General features: G+C 40.4%; 3 protein-coding genes across 3 annotated transcripts in view; all 3 read left to right on the top strand.

Annotated features, from left to right (window-relative positions):
- The first annotated feature begins 3,386 nt into the window (after nucleotides 1-3,386).
- Nucleotides 3,387-6,826, top strand: LOC118406149 (ankyrin-1-like). Its single transcript, XM_035806030.1, has one exon. The coding sequence runs from the start codon at nucleotides 3,736-3,738 to the stop codon at nucleotides 5,089-5,091; it is 1,356 nt and encodes a 451-aa protein (XP_035661923.1). The 5' UTR covers nucleotides 3,387-3,735; the 3' UTR covers nucleotides 5,092-6,826.
- On the top strand, nucleotides 6,176-8,047 carry LOC118405464 (extensin-3-like). Its single transcript, XM_035804967.1, has 2 exons — nucleotides 6,176-6,268; nucleotides 7,187-8,047. The coding sequence occupies exons 1-2, from the start codon at nucleotides 6,176-6,178 to the stop codon at nucleotides 8,045-8,047; spliced, it is 954 nt and encodes a 317-aa protein (XP_035660860.1).
- A 735-nt stretch (nucleotides 8,048-8,782) lies between these two features.
- LOC118405463 overlaps nucleotides 8,783-15,589 on the top strand; it is a 13,944-nt gene continuing 7,137 nt past the window's right edge. The window contains exons 1-6 of the mRNA XM_035804964.1: nucleotides 8,783-9,588; nucleotides 10,445-10,469; nucleotides 10,836-11,596; nucleotides 11,860-12,083; nucleotides 12,766-12,832; nucleotides 13,599-14,590. Coding sequence (XP_035660857.1) covers nucleotides 8,783-9,588; nucleotides 10,445-10,469; nucleotides 10,836-11,596; nucleotides 11,860-12,083; nucleotides 12,766-12,832; nucleotides 13,599-14,590 — 2,875 coding nt within the window. The remainder of the gene's footprint in view (nucleotides 9,589-10,444; nucleotides 10,470-10,835; nucleotides 11,597-11,859; nucleotides 12,084-12,765; nucleotides 12,833-13,598; nucleotides 14,591-15,589) is intronic.

Raw genomic sequence — 15,589 nt, 5'->3', positions numbered from 1 at the left:
AAGTCCCTTTTTTTTTTCAGACATATTGGGGGTTTAGGGGGGGGATTAGCCTTTAGGGGGGACCAGGGTAGGGATGTTCCCTTGAATTATTTGGTTCAGCCATTTCAAGTTACAGTAAGTTTGTAATCTGTTAATGGCCAAAGTTCACTAAAAAAAGGTTAACTGGGATCATCATACTTTGGGTTTGTTTTAACCGGGTAATTGTTTCTGTGTGTATGACTGTGTGTGTATGAGTGTGTGTGTGTGATTGTGTATGTGTGTGTGTGTGACTGTGTGTGTGAGTGTGTGTATGCATGTGTGTGTGTGCGTGACTGTGTGTGAGTGTGTGTATTACTAAGCATGTGTGTTTGTGTGTGTGTGTATCTGTGTGTGTGTGACTGTACCAAGTGACAAGCTGAGTTTGAGAAACTAACATTTAGGTCTTGAAGCACCATTTTAAGCATCCTCATTTCCAGCCTTCCCCAGCCTAACACAAGGGCCCTTCACTGCATGTTCATAATATGTGCTTAAGCTGTGAATTGAATAAGTTTACTGGGACTTAATTTTGTGGTAGGAGTCTATATAGGAAGGAAAAGGGGGCATTGATTCTATTTTAAGTTTGTTGTCAGGACAATAATTATTGTGGTGATGGTCTGTGCTGGAAGCCAGAGTAGTGCTCCAAGTAGCTTGTGGGTCCTGTTAGTCTCCAGCCCCCATGCCCTTTTGCCATTTCAACTCGCTACTTTTGGTGATGGACTCAAGACATGTCAGTTTGGCCCTACATTATGTACCTGGTGGCTTGGAGTTCATCATAACAGAGCTTGTGGCTCAGTAAACTCAAGGCCACACCGTGTTCTGCCGCTTCCAGAGTACCGTAATATAACAAAATGCAACTCAGTTTGTTCACAGTATGATGCATTTACAGACCATAATACAAAATGTATTGTCAGTGTCACCTACAGTGTCTCCTAAAATCATGGGTCCATTATTCTGGTCATTATGTCAACAGCAGGTAAAAGTACACTGAAATTCAGCTACAGGTTGGACTTTAGACTCAGTCGACACACAGTGAAACTTGAAATCGTCAGCAGGATTTTATATTAACTGGAGGCAAAGTGCTTGTACTTTGCCTCTTACTGAGTTAATATATAAAATCCTGCTGACGATCTAAGTGTCGCCAGCCTAAAGTCCAACCTGTCAGCTGAATTTGAAAAACAAGGCTACACTGGTGGATTTCCAGGTACATCAGTTGTAGCATTAAGACTTGTCAGACATATCACTCACGATGTTTTCTTCACCTTCAAATTAAAACCTACTACAATACATATTGTATAGTGTAACACTGATTTCTGTGTACATGGCAATCATGATTCTGTTTCTGTATGAGTGAAAAGGATTTAGCACTGACATTCCCCTTGACAGCCTCTTGAAAGAACCTGCCAGATCCAGATATAGACCATTACATCATACATACTAGTAGTAAAGTATATATACCTTTTGTCTCATGATCATCAGCCATTTCCTTTTCAAACCTGGGAGCACACAGACGCTGGGACATGTGGGACCAGCCCTGGGACACTGGAAGACATTAGAAAGAACACAACTCTCAAGAAGTTTGTTTGCAAACGATATAGTTATAACTTTGTTCAACTATACTTGTTCATGAACAGCAACAGCAAAAGTAAGTACAAATTGTACATGATTGTGTGACTGTTTACTATCATGATCTATTAATCTATATTAATTAGTCAGCTAATCTATGTGTTCGTTTTGAATTCACGGTCCATGTCAAACATTACATACGGTTAAATTCATTTAGTTTTTTTAGTTCTTTTATCATGCATGTCAGGGTAGAGATATCTTTATCAGATGCAGAATCAGGAGAATGTGATCCCAGCATATAAATTTTTCTGTACAATTGTGAATATGACTGATATCTTTGTAGTCCTCCGCTACAGTGCAGAAGGACCTGTTAGGTGATTGGTCTTCCAGTATGTCCTTCCATATTTGTAAATGGAATTGCTGAGAGGCACAATGTGTTTCAATGTCTATTATAATAGCCCTTCAACCCCAACCCCACCCCTTTCCTGCTTCATTGCTATCACTCCTACTTCCATCGCCCCGAATGTGTGTCTCTGTGTGTCTAAAATTTAGATCAATTTCACTTCAATCTCAGGATTTATATTTCTCTGGTAAGTACACAGATACACTGATAGGAGATTCTGTCAACAGGGACTCTCCTGACAGAAATTCTGTTTTTTTATCACACTTTTCTCTACCCTTAGGCCATGATGATTAGATTAAGTGGATGACATTCATACGCGCATGAATTTTCGCATGGATTTTCGGCCTTCCAAAAAGTTTTCAACCATACTGTAACTTTTCAAAACAGCAGAATGACCAAATATATGCCATAGGTAGCAACAAAAATTGTCAAATGTATACTAATGTCATACAAATGCCAAGGTCAGTTTCAAGGTCAAAGAATGTGAAAGAACAAAAATGAAAAATCTATTGTTTGGTATACAATACTCTGTACTAGGGGTGAGTACCGGTACAGAAAATTCAGGTCCAGGTCCGGTTCAGGTCCAGAGGGTCAGGTTCAGGTCTGGACCTGAACCTGATTCAGTATGTGATAATTTGTGAAGGGGTAACGCTCAAAACAATGGTCCATTCCGTTGCAAAGAAATCTGTTTTGTGGTGTATTCGACTCCCATTGACGTTTTGAAATCCTACAAGGCTTGCAGCTGCCTTTGTATGGTTGACTGTAAAACTTGGTAGAAATGACTATAGACTCTACTTTACTTTGCTCTTGTTATTTTCCTCGGCCGGTAAGCCCCAAAACGTGTGAATGCCTGATCAGATAATCTGTTCATTTTCCATTAGGTCCAACATCCGGTCCACCTATTTTTTTTAGGTCCGGTTTTTCTGGACCAGTCCAATAAGAAAAAAACGTTTTGTACGTATGGTATGCCATACCCAGCCCTACTCTGTACTGTGTTCAGTCATATGTTCAACATTCCTAACCACTAATACGAAATGTATCTTATACAAAATGTAAATGAAGGCAACTTTTTATAGGGGCCAACCTATAAAATGGACACAGTACCTTTTTTCATTCACAAATTGCTCAGTTCAGTTTTGGGGTTCCAAGAGGATGTCATTCATAACAATCAAATCAACATAGCTTTACAGTTTCTTAAACATAGATTAATTTATGATTCAAAATTTTTGTATAAAGCTATCTTTGGAGTTAAATCATATGAAACTGAAATGTGTACATTTGCTTGGCATTGGCAATTGTTGACAAGTAGTGACATCATAGCTCAATGAACTTATAACATGAATTTTGTTCATATGATAGAGTCATTACCTTCATTCCCTGTTTTCACCCCTTTCAGGATTCAGCAACCCAATAATTGACAGTCAAAAACTTTGCACACATTTGTCAAATTCATACTTCAATTGGACTTTTGCAAGAGGAACCACTTTACAAGAAAGTCTGGATAAACAAGGGCATTACCATAATATCCTTGGGACACAGAACAGGACAGCATAGAAATTTGTATTTGCCAATCAACTGTGCCCACAAGAGACAAAGACCAGAAACGGGCACTTGCTACTCCTCTTTTGACACAAAGATCATCTAGTCTTCCAAGTTTGAACTTTAAATTTGAACGAAAGAAAACAAACTGTATCACACTAAAATAACAGCTTACTCAGACTTAAGTAATAAAACTAAAATCATCCTTGAAAATGGCATCTGACAAATTATGGAATGCCATAACACATAACAATCTCAAGGAAATCCACCAAATACTCTCCACTGGAGACATAGACCTGAACAAGCCATATCATGGACGATCCCAAACAAAAGGAACTTTCCTACAACAAGCCTGTGTCTCTGGTTCTCCTGTAGTTGTCTGTGCTCTGGTCAAAGCAGGTGCAAATGTCAATGCATGTAGTATCTATAAGGGACACTATTATGAGTTCAGCGTAACTGCCTTGATCCTTGCTGTCATACAGAGGAAAGTGGACCTTGTGGAAAAACTGCTCCACCAATGTGGTGCTGATGTCAATGTAACCAATGACGAGGGGTTAGCTCCACTGCACTTTATCACAGAGATAATATTTTCAGTAGGGCAGCAGGCTGGCCCCCTAGAAAAGTATGGACGTACTTTTCAGCACGGGGCTCCTCATCCAGTCATTGACAAGAAGATCGCCAACTTGCTGTTAACAGCTGGAGCAACAGTGGACTTGAAGAATAAAGATGGTCAAACCCCGCTCCACTTTGCTGCCATGGAATCTAGAAAGGGCAGTGTCACAGTTGACATCTTACTCCAGAATGGTGCAAGAGCTGACATTCAAGATGGGAACGGCATGACTCCTCTTCACAATGCATTAGAGGTACGGAATGAAGCAACAGTTCAGTGCTTACTTCAGCATGGGGCAACAACCAACATCCAGAATAGGGAGAAAATGACTCCTCTTCACTTAGCTGTTGAGAAAAATGCTCACGCAACAGTTCAGCTCTTACTTCAGCATGGAGCAAAATCCAACATCCAAAATAGTAGAGGAATGACACCTCTTCATTTTGCTGCTGAGGCAAGGAATGTCACCACAGCCAAAATACTACTCCAGTCCCATGCAAAAGTTGACATTCCAACTCACGAGGGCTTAACTCCCCTTCACGTGGCTATCAATGCACATTTTGCCGAGATGTTCAAGCTGCTGATACAGCAGATTGGTTCAAATAATGCAGCTGTTGTGAATCATGCAGCAAATGATGGTACAACTCCCCTACATGCTGTGATAGAACAGTGTAAATATACTTCACTTTGGATGGTTGATGAAACTGCAACAATTGTTAAACTGCTCATCGAAAAAGGTGCAAACTTGGAGGTTAAAAAGGACCATCTCACCCCTCTACACCTGGCAGTAGACGGCAATCTGTTGAACATTGTCAAACTCCTGGTAGAAGCAGGAGCAGACATCCATGCAGAAACCCCGAACACTGGTCTGACTCCCCTGGACATGGCTGAACATGGAGGGCACAAAGACATCATTGACTACCTGACAGCAAGGCTAGAAAGCCATGGAAAAAAGAAGTAACGAGAAGAACCAAGTGTTCGGCAAGATGATTTATTCAGAGGAAGATTCTGACCAGTCACTGTGAGAAATCAGAAGAAATTCTAAATAAAGAAAGAGCAGTGGGAGGTTTTAAATACATTTGTCATCAATGAGGAAATAAGAAACGGTGTGGAGGAGTGTTGTCAAATTAAGACAGGCCTAAAGAAATCAATCAGGTCTAAATGTTTATAATGATAAGACAGAGTTAACTTATAATAATAAGCTTCACTAATGTTTAATAAGTATCAAGGCACAGGAGCATTATGATTGTAAACTAGGATGAGATGGAAGATTGGTGTTATGACTATGAGTCAGGAAAAATTCATGAGTGATACAAGTAATTAATTTTTAGAATATTCAATATTGCCTACAATACACTCTTTTGAATGTGAAAGTAGAGAAACTAGAAAAACTAGAGGGAAAATTTAAAAAAATCAAAAATAATTTGCATACAAAAATGGTACTACAAGTACTTAGAATATTCAAACTGAAGACTTTCAACCCAGTATGTCATTACAAAAAATGAACTAACAGTATTCCAAAATTTTTGTACAATAGTACCTTTAGGCCACACCAAATTCATTTGTTGCTTCTTGAATTTTTTCAATTTCAGAAAAAAAATTGGACAGACCGGTCAAAAATCAAAAGAAAATGAATTTTTTCAAAAGGTGTAATTGTGAAGATATATGGCTTAAATAAACACAAAACAACAGGGTTATTAAAGTTTTCATATCTTAATGGCATGTTTTATGCAATCATTCCTTCCTTTGATTCAACATTGTTAACTGCAGTTCTGAATTTTTCACTGAGATTATGTGTATGTGGCTCTGAATGGCAATATTTACAGGTTTGTGATAGCAATACCTGTATTATTTTTTCTTGGGACTTGATTTTTTTTAAAAATGGAAAAAAATTGACAGGCGAATCTGAGAAGCAACAAATAAATTTGGTGTAGCCTGATATGATAAAAAGAAATGTAATTATCTACTTGTACGTTAGAGGGCCCCTCCCAGCAATTCAGTAAGTACAGGAATGCAGCAATGTTTACGTTACTGACAGCATCAGTATGGAGAACGTTACGCTTTGCATCACAAAACAACTCCACGTGATCCTCAGCAAACAGTACACACCTGTCCAACTGCTAACCCCAAAGGCAAAGGTGAAAAACAAGGTTGTACATGTGGTGTCAACATCAGCTTTAAGAGTGGACAGTAGCAAAAATTTGCCTTTTTTCTCAACATGCAAATGGAGAAATATTCTTCAATACATGTAAATTGTATATAGAGTTATGTCTAACATTAAAGTATCAATGGGAATCATCAATAACGTTTATAAATGGGTAAAAGGAAGTCTGAAATTCCCTTTGACACCCACGTCATGTACATAGAAACTACCTGACATGATGTCATGAAACTAAGGTTGGCATCCATTTCCTTGTGAAACTGAGGACTGAAAAAGTTACTGGGACCTTCTAAGACACTTGGAGTCAAGACGGGATGAAAAGCCACTCTCGAGAAGTTATCTGAAGAGACACATTGGATCACCAGAACTGCGCGGATGCTGGAACGACTGCAAGAAAACATCAGGTTTTCTTAGACATTCAAGAGAGTCAGGACGACACAAGGATAGACTTGTATAAGAGGCTGTATTTAACTAGTAAGTATGCAGTAATCTGAGTCATTGTGTACTTGAGTTTCTGAATTTGAATTGACTGTTAAGACTAGTAAATAGTAGTTACTGTAAAGGAAAGCAGTTTGCAATCAAAATAGTCATCTTTTACTAGTCTCAGGAAGTAATAGAATACACACCTTTGTGTTACAGCTACTACTAGTAGCCAATTCCTTGTGAAACTGGGCATGTGAGAAGGTAACTGGGACATCTTAACACACCAGACACCCAGAGTCTACAGTGGGGGAGCCTATCCAACATCCAACTGCTGAAGGTATTGAAAAGTTATATTACTGTTACACTTATACTTCAATACATCACTATATACTTCTTTTACAATAGAGTACATTGTACTGTAACAGTTACTCTTGGTCTATAAGATATAGCATATATTATAAAAATAACTCAGGCAACCACCTGTCACAGGGAACCACCTGTCACAGGCAACCACCTGTCACAGGGAACCACCTGTCACAGGGAACCACCTGTCACAGGGAACCACCTGTCACAGGGAACCACCTGTCACAGGCAACCACCTGTCACAGGGAATCACCTGTCACAGGGAACCACCTGTCACAGGCAACCACCTGCCACTGGGAACCACCTGTCACAGGGAACCACCTGTCACAGGGAACCACCTGTCACGGGCAACCACCTGTCACAGGGGACCACCTGTCACGGGGAACCACCTGTCACAGGGAACCAGCTGTCGCAGGCAACCACCTGTCACTGGGAACCACCTGTCACAGGGAACCACCTGTCACAGGGAACTACCTGTCATAGGGAAACACCTGTAACAGGGAACCACCTGTCACTGGCAACCACCTGTCACAGGGAACCACCTGCCACAGGGAATCACCTGTCACAGGGAACCACCTGTCACAGGGAACCACCACCAGTCACAGGGAACCACCTGTCACAGGGAACCACCTGTTGCAGGGAACCTACTGTCACAGGGAACCGCCTGTTGCAGGGAACCGCCTGTCACAGGGAACCACCTGTAACAGGGAACCACCTGTCACAGGGAACCACCTGTCACAAGGAACCACCTGTTGCAGGGACCGCCTGTCACAGGGAACCGCCTGTTGCAGGCAACCACCTGTCGCAGGAACCACCTGTCACACGGAACCACCTGTCACAGCTAGGGAACCACCTGTCACAGGGAACCGCCTGTCACAGGGAACCAGCTGTCACAGGGAACCACCTGTCACAGGGAACCACCTGTCACAAGGAACCACCGCCAGTCACAATTAAAGCCACTTTAGAATAAGCACATCCATTTCCTATGCAGAGACCTCCAACAGCGCCAGCAAACCGCATCTTGTCAGTACTCTGCTATCTCAACCGTCACCATCAATTCCCATGGGCGTCACCACAAACCAGCTGTCAGCCAATCAGACGAGAGGCGGATTGCTCGCGCCATTGGATGTCTCGGCATTGAGGAATGGGCAATCTCAAACTTTACATATTTTGATACTAAGCCTCAATTTGACTTTTACAGGTGGAACGACTTCATACAAAAATTTGATATCTGGATAAAGAATCAAGAGGAGACCAAGAGAGCTGCAACTCCACGAGTGGCAAAAACACAAACTTTAAGGTCATGATTTATAGTAATACATGTACATGTTAGGATTGAAATTGTGTCACATTTAACTTAATCTCAGACTTTAAGTTAGCTAATTAAGTAGGATTTAAACTAAAATCATCCTTGAAAATGGCATCTGACAAATTGTGGGATGCCATATCACGTAACAATCTCAAGGAAATCCACCAAATACTCTCTACTGGAGACATTAACCTGAACAGGCTAATTTCATATGTTAAGCAAAAAAACAGCTATCAAAGCTGCACAGTACAAGGAACTTTCCTACAACAAGCTTGTTTCTCTGGTTCTCCTGTAGTTGCCTGTGCTCTGGTCAAAGCAGGTGCAAATATTAATGCATGTAGTCTCTATAAGGGAGAGTATTATGAGTACAGTGCAACTGCCTTGATACTTGCTGTGATGCTGAGGAAACTTGACCTTGTTAAAAAGCTGCTTCATCGTTGTGGGGCTGATGTCAATGCAACTAACAATGGAGGGTTAGCTCCACTGCACTATGTAGTGAAGAATTCTCATAAAACTCTAGCTGAGAAGTATGGAGGTGAGCTGTTCAAAGTAGCAGCTGAAGAGCAAGAAGAGATTGCCCACACACTCCTGGCAGCTGGAGCAGCAGTGGACTTGCAGGACAAAAAGGGTCGGACAGCTCTCCACATCGCTGCCATGGGAAAGGATGTCGCAACAGTTCAGCTCTTACTTCAGCATGGAGCAAAACCTGACATCCAAAATAGTGAAGGAATGACTCCCCTCCACCATCTAGCCGGTACTCGTTCATGCATGTTTGAGAAACTTGATGAAACTCTTGTTAAGTTACTCATCGAAAAAGGTGCCGACTTGGAGGCTAAAAAAGACCACCTCACCCCTTTACACCTGGCAGTCAATGGCGGCTTGTTGAACATTGTCAAACTCCTGGTAGAAGCAGGAGCTGACATCCATGCTGAGACTCCAAACACTGGTCTCACTCCTCTGGACATGGCTGAACATGGAAGGAACCAAGACATCATCGACTACCTAACAACACAAGAAAAAAGCCAAAGAGAAAGGAACAAACGAGAAGAAGCAAGTGTCGAGCAAGAAGTAGAATTGGAAGAGTCACAGAAGTCAGACACACCTGTGGAATGGATTGAACTTCTTGAAGAAGGAGCAGTAGGAGGATTTGAACAAGTGTTGGTCATTGAACAAGAGGAAGAGGAAGATTCTGATGAGTCACTGTGAGAAGTTAGACACATAAGCGGAAGAAATTCTTAATCAAGAAAGAGCAGATGGAGGTTTTGAATACGTTAAGAAAGAAAGTACCCTGTGGAGGGGAGACATGTCAAATGCATGCCACAAGAAATTAATCAGATACTGTATATAATACAGTCAAGTTAACTCTTAGCTTCATTAATATTAGTTAGTATCAAGGCGCAGGAGCATTAAAAAACTGTAAACTAGAACAAGCTAGAAGATTAGTGTTATGAGTCACAACAGGAAAAAAGTGACACAAGCAATTCTTAGAATAATTAATCTTGCCTAAATCTAAAATGCATTCTCTTGAATGTGAGAATAAGAATCATTCAAATACTTTTCTGACTGGTAAAAATTAGAGAAAAATGACTGACACAATAATATCATTTAAAACAACTGCATGAAAAAAATAGCACAACAACAATGTTCAAATTGAAGATTTTTGACCCTCTGTCAATACAAACAATGAATTTAGATTTCAAACTTTTACATAATGCCAATCTCCATGTACAGGACTGGTATACTTGCAATTGCTGACAATAGAAACAAGTGCATTTACACAAACCTCCATCCTCCACCCTGAGCAAACAGTAACACCTGTCTAACCTGTCCAACCACCTCCCCAAAGTTTAAAGTGAAAAACAAGGGTATACATGCGGTTTCAATGTCAGCTTTAACAGTGAAGAGTAGCAAAAATTTGCATTTTCACTCAACATACAAACGGAGAGATATTGTTAATACTGTACATTTTATTGTTACATCTTACATTATTGTATCAATTATCTGAATGCTTATAAATGAGCAAGAAGGTGAAAATTCCCCTCAACACCCACCTGCCAGACATGACGTCATGTACACGTACATGGTTTCAGCCATTTCCTTGTGAAAGTGGGGGACTGAAAATTGTGGCTGGGACCTTTTAAGACACTCGGAGTCAAAAGGGACGGAAAGCAACTGTCAAGAAGTTGTCTAAGGAACTGTGCAGGTGGTGTCTCAAGTCAGAACTGTGCAGGTGGCGTCTCAAGTCTATTGATGCACTCTTCGACCAAATAACAAATTTCCACGACCATTCAAGAAAGTCAAGCTGGCATAAGGGGACTTGTAAGAGACTGGACTTGACTAGTAATAGGCCTCTGTGTTCTTGAGTTTATGAAGTGATTGTTAGGGGACTAGTTGTAGAGTTTAACTGTAAAGAAAGAATTCAATTACTGTACTTAGTCTATTATCTTAGAAGTTTGCAACTATGTCACAAGAGCTGAGAAATGCTATTTCTTTTAATGATGTAGTGAAATTACAAAAGATCTTTTGTACCACTGATGTAAAGTTGAACGACTATTGCAGCTACAATCCTTTAATACATGCATGTATTAAGGGCTCCCCTGTGATTGTTGGCGCCCTTGCTAAAGCAGGATCAGATGTAAATGTTAAGGCAGATATCAGCAACTATAGTCCATACAAGTCTCATGCAAGTGCTAGACTATGGAATGCAATAGAATGCATGAAAACAGTGACCCCATTGATCCTTGCAGTTGTGGACAGAAACTTCAAACTAGTCAAGAAACTTGTACAAGACTGTGGTGCTGATGTTAATGCAACAAATGAGGATGGCACGGCTCCTTTGCACCATGTTCCTACAAATGCCAAAGAAAGAAAATGCTCTGCTATAGTTGAGAGTCAAAAGAAAATTGCTGACCTATTGTTGAAAGCAGGAGTAGAAGTTAATGTGCATAACAAAAATGGTGAAACCCCACTTCACCGTGCTGCTGTAAGCGAGGATCTACAATACTCAAGAAAACTTCTTCAGAACAGGGCAAGAGTAGACCTTGTGGACAAATGGGGATTCACTGTACTTCACATAGCAGCAGAACAGGCTGATTGCGAGCTCCTTAAGCTTCTGATGCAACAAGAAGGCACCCGGGCGCTTGTCAATCAGAAAACACATGATGACACCACTCCTCTGCATGTTGCAATTACAGCAAAAGCAGACACTCGGTATTATGTGGCTGCTGCTGAAGTTTGGATTGCAGTCGTAAGAATGCTAACTGAAAACGATGCAGACTTGACCAGCCAAAAGCATGCCTTATTGGATTAACCCCTCTACACCTTGCCGCAGAAGCTGGTTTTCTCGACATAGTCAAAATGCTGGTAGAGGCAGGGGCAGATATTTGTGCAGAGGCCCCTTTTACTTGTCTAACTCCAGTTGACCTGGCAATTCATACAAAAAACCAAGACATTGCAGATTACCTTGTTGCAAGGAAAGTAGCTATAGATCTGGAAAGGAGGAAGCAACTTCAAGCCACCAGGAATCTTAAAACAGCCAAGGAAGAAGGAAGACCCAAACGTGAATCACCAAGCGCAGAGCAAGCTCAAACAGAAGACAAGGCAGTATCCCAGCAGACAGACACACCTGTACCTGTTGAAGAGGTTCTGGGAGCTGTGGGAGGGTTTCAGGAGGCGCTAGTCATCAAGGATGGAGACAGTACTGAGGAGGACTGAAAACAATATCATTCAAACTTTCAATCAAAGATGTAGCATTGTAATAAATTTTTTTGAAAAGTTTTAAAAATCATTATAAGTTAAAGTACTAGACATTTTAGAGAAGAATAAAGTATAAATTTAAAGAAAAAATAGCAATGGTTCCTGAACAATTTTAGTATGATCCATACATCCTAAATTCAGGGTGGCGCATTTAAAATTTGTCTGATGCAGGTAATTTTCAGTGTTACCTGCACCAGTGCTGGTATGCAGAAAAAGGTATTTCGAGCCCTGTTACAGTGTCTCCTAAAAATTATGGGCCCATTGTTTTAATCATAACGTCCACAGCAGAAGTCAGCAGGGAAAAGGCTAGAGACCAAAGTACAAGTACTTTGCCTCTGCTTATTTAACATCCTGCTGACGTTATCTTTAAATTTCACCGTGTGTCAACAGTGGTGACGTCAGCCTAAAGTCCAACCTCTCACTGAACTGAAAAACAAGGCTACTCTTGTGGTTTTCCATACATCAGTAACCTGTCAGAAATCTCATTGACGACTTTTTCTTCACCCTACAAATTAAAACACACTGCAATACATATAGTGTAACATTGATTTCTGTATACATGGCAATCATGACCTGTTTCTGTATGAGTGACAAGCATTTAACACTGACATTCCCCTTGGCAGCCTCTTCAACGAACCTGCCACAGCCAATCATCTACAGCATTGCATCATGCATATTAATAGCAGCAAGGTAATAATCATTACACCTTTGTAAGCCATTTCCTTGTGAAACCTGGGAGTGCAGCAGCTGCTACATGTAGGACCAGTCTTGGTGTAACAGAGAGTTTCATGCACTATCAACTGACCAGTCTAAAGGATTCCAGGTTAAAGGATTCCAACCTCTTAGCCTTAAGTGGGTGACTGCATTTACTCGTGAGCTGGCAGCCCGGACCTGAATCCTGGGAGCTTGGAGACTGTACTACTTGTCTCTTGTGTTTGATTGGGACACTACTAAGAGCCAAGAAATTAAGACATTCAATTCCCAAGAACTTATCAGACAAGACCTTGGAAGATCAGAACTACAAAATATCCAGGTGTAAAACAATTCTTTCTTACAGGTGAAGAAGCCAGCAAATAAGGAAAAAGACGGAGACTGTCTCTCTTGGACAGTGAAAGGGCTCAGTAGGTATCTGAGTTTTGAAAATTTATTACTAAACGTGATTTGACTCAATTTATGATTTTATCAAAACTTTCCCAATTATGTCGCTAAAGGATGCTATCTCTCAGAATGACCTGAAGAAAATACAGTTCTTATTATACCGGCAAGGGTTGTCAGAATATTATGTACTAGAGAGTACACATGCTAGATCTACATATAGTAGCGACAGAAATAGTCGCTACTATCCTTTGATACATGCCTGTGTTAAGGGTTCCCCAGTAGTTGTTGGTGCACTAGTTAAAGCAGGTGCTGATGTTAATGTATGGGTTAAGAATTTGGACAAATTCGATTATAACAGAATGGGTTCTGAACTATACCAGGATATAAGCTCCATGGAAACAGTGACCCCTCTGATAGTTGCAGTTGCAACGAGGAACTTGAAATTGGTCAAGAAGCTTCTGCATGTCTGTGGTGCCAATGTCAATGCAAAGAATGAGGATGGTACAGCACCTTTGCACTGCATTTCAACAAACAGATTTGATCAAGAGTCACTTAAGGCTAAACAACAGCGACATAATCTGACAGCTGCATTGAGATTGCAGTCAACCACTGTGACAGTTAATCACAATCATGACCAGGTGAAACAAGAGATCGCAAACCTACTGCTGGCTGCAGGAGCAGAGGTTAATGCATGTGACAAAAAGGGGCAAACACCTCTTCATAAAGCTGCTACAGCAAAGGATGCAGTCACAGCACAAATACTTCTGGGAAATGGTGCACGACTTGATATTGCAGACAACAAGAGGTCTACTCCACTTCACATTGCTGCAAGTGTAGCTGACGGTCAGCTTTGTAGGCTCCTTATACAACAAGAAGGTGGCCAGGCACTTGTCAACAAGAAAACTAAAGGATTCAATTACATTCATGACAATGCTACCCCATTACAACGTGCAATTGCAGCGAAGGCAGATCCTCAAGAGAAGATGGCAGTTGTAAGACTGTTAATTGACAATGGCGCAGAAGTAACCTGCCAAACCAACATGGGTTTAACCCTTCTACACCTGGCAGCAGAAGCCGGCCCTCCGGCCATTGTCAAAATGCTCGTAGAAGCAGGGGCAGACATTCATGTGGAGGCTCCCAGGACTGGTCTGACACCAGTAGACATGGCCGAACATACAGGACAGCAGGACATTGTTGACTACTTGGTTGCAAAAGCAGCAGAACATGAGGCCAAGCTTCAAGCTGCGAAGAAAGAAAAGGAAGGAGGACCCAAAAGGGATTCACCAAGTGTGGAGCAAGCAGAGGACAATGAAGGCTCACAGCAGACAGTCACACATAACATGATGTATAGCTAGAGCAGAACAAACATGATTGTATTTTCTGTCTTATGATCCATGCCTAAAGCAGGTTTAGCCCGTCTACACCTTGCAGCAGAAGCTGGGTATCCCTATTAGATTTCAAGATTCTAGATATTATAACAGAAGTATACGTTTGACTATATCTTTAGATCCGACAATCCTCATAATCCTAAGATAGGTAAATACATAAAAGATTGCTTTGTGATTAGAAAAGATAGTGACACATTTAGCCCCACCTGATTGTACAGAGGTTTTTCCCTATTATCCTAATATATTGTTTAATTAGTAGAATCTTATTATCCTATACTGTTTCATTAGTAGAATTTTAAGATATATTCTGTATTCTTTCACTTTTTGTTTGTTGTAGTTTATAGTTGACCATACAAAAGTATCTGTACTTTTGTCGTGTCAATAAAGCTTCTTCTATTAATATTGTCAAAATGCAAGTAGAGGCAAAAAGGCCAAATAGGAGGTCTGTATTGTACTACTTGTATATTGTGATATGTACTTCGACAACAGAAAGATAGAAAATCTTCATAAAATTGGAATTATGATTTACGACAATAAGACAACATACATGTAAGATTAAGTGTTAAAATACATGTAACGTTATACACATATGCATGGTATATATGCTTGACTGTATAAAACATGTAGTTAATTTTAGCAAAATTATATTATGCTTGTATAAAATTAATTGTTTAGTTATAGGGTACAAAATGTAAGATTTGTGTGGTTTGCAGTTTACTTGTAGTATAATATCCCAAGTTTGTTAGACTTCAGTGACATAGACAACTGTTATTAGTTGTCAAATTGTTGTAAGCTTAACTTACTACATAATTATAAAATTTGGTTAACCCTTGGTATGCACATGAGGTTATAAAATGAAATAATAATAGTTCAATGTAACTCCCATTAAGAATCTAATTACTTAGCAATTATTAAATTACTTGTTTCATATGCTAATTGTGATTCGGTGCAATGGGTAGAA

The sequence above is a fragment of the Branchiostoma floridae genome, chromosome 18 (assembly GCF_000003815.2).
Source record: "Branchiostoma floridae strain S238N-H82 chromosome 18, Bfl_VNyyK, whole genome shotgun sequence".
Lineage (NCBI taxonomy): Eukaryota > Metazoa > Chordata > Leptocardii > Amphioxiformes > Branchiostomatidae > Branchiostoma > Branchiostoma floridae.
This window is presented reverse-complemented; position numbering and strand designations above follow the sequence as displayed.

Coding starts and splice junctions, on each gene's coding strand:
- LOC118406149 (XM_035806030.1), top strand. CDS start 3,736: ATGGCATCTGACAAATTATGGAATGCCATAACACATAACAATCTCAAG.
- LOC118405464 (XM_035804967.1), top strand. CDS start 6,176: ATGGAGAACGTTACGCTTTGCATCACAAAACAACTCCACGTGATCCTC. Junction 6,269..7,186: donor TGCTAACCCCAAAGGCAAAG/GTGAAAAACAAG, acceptor AAAATAACTCAG/GCAACCACCTGTCACAGGGA.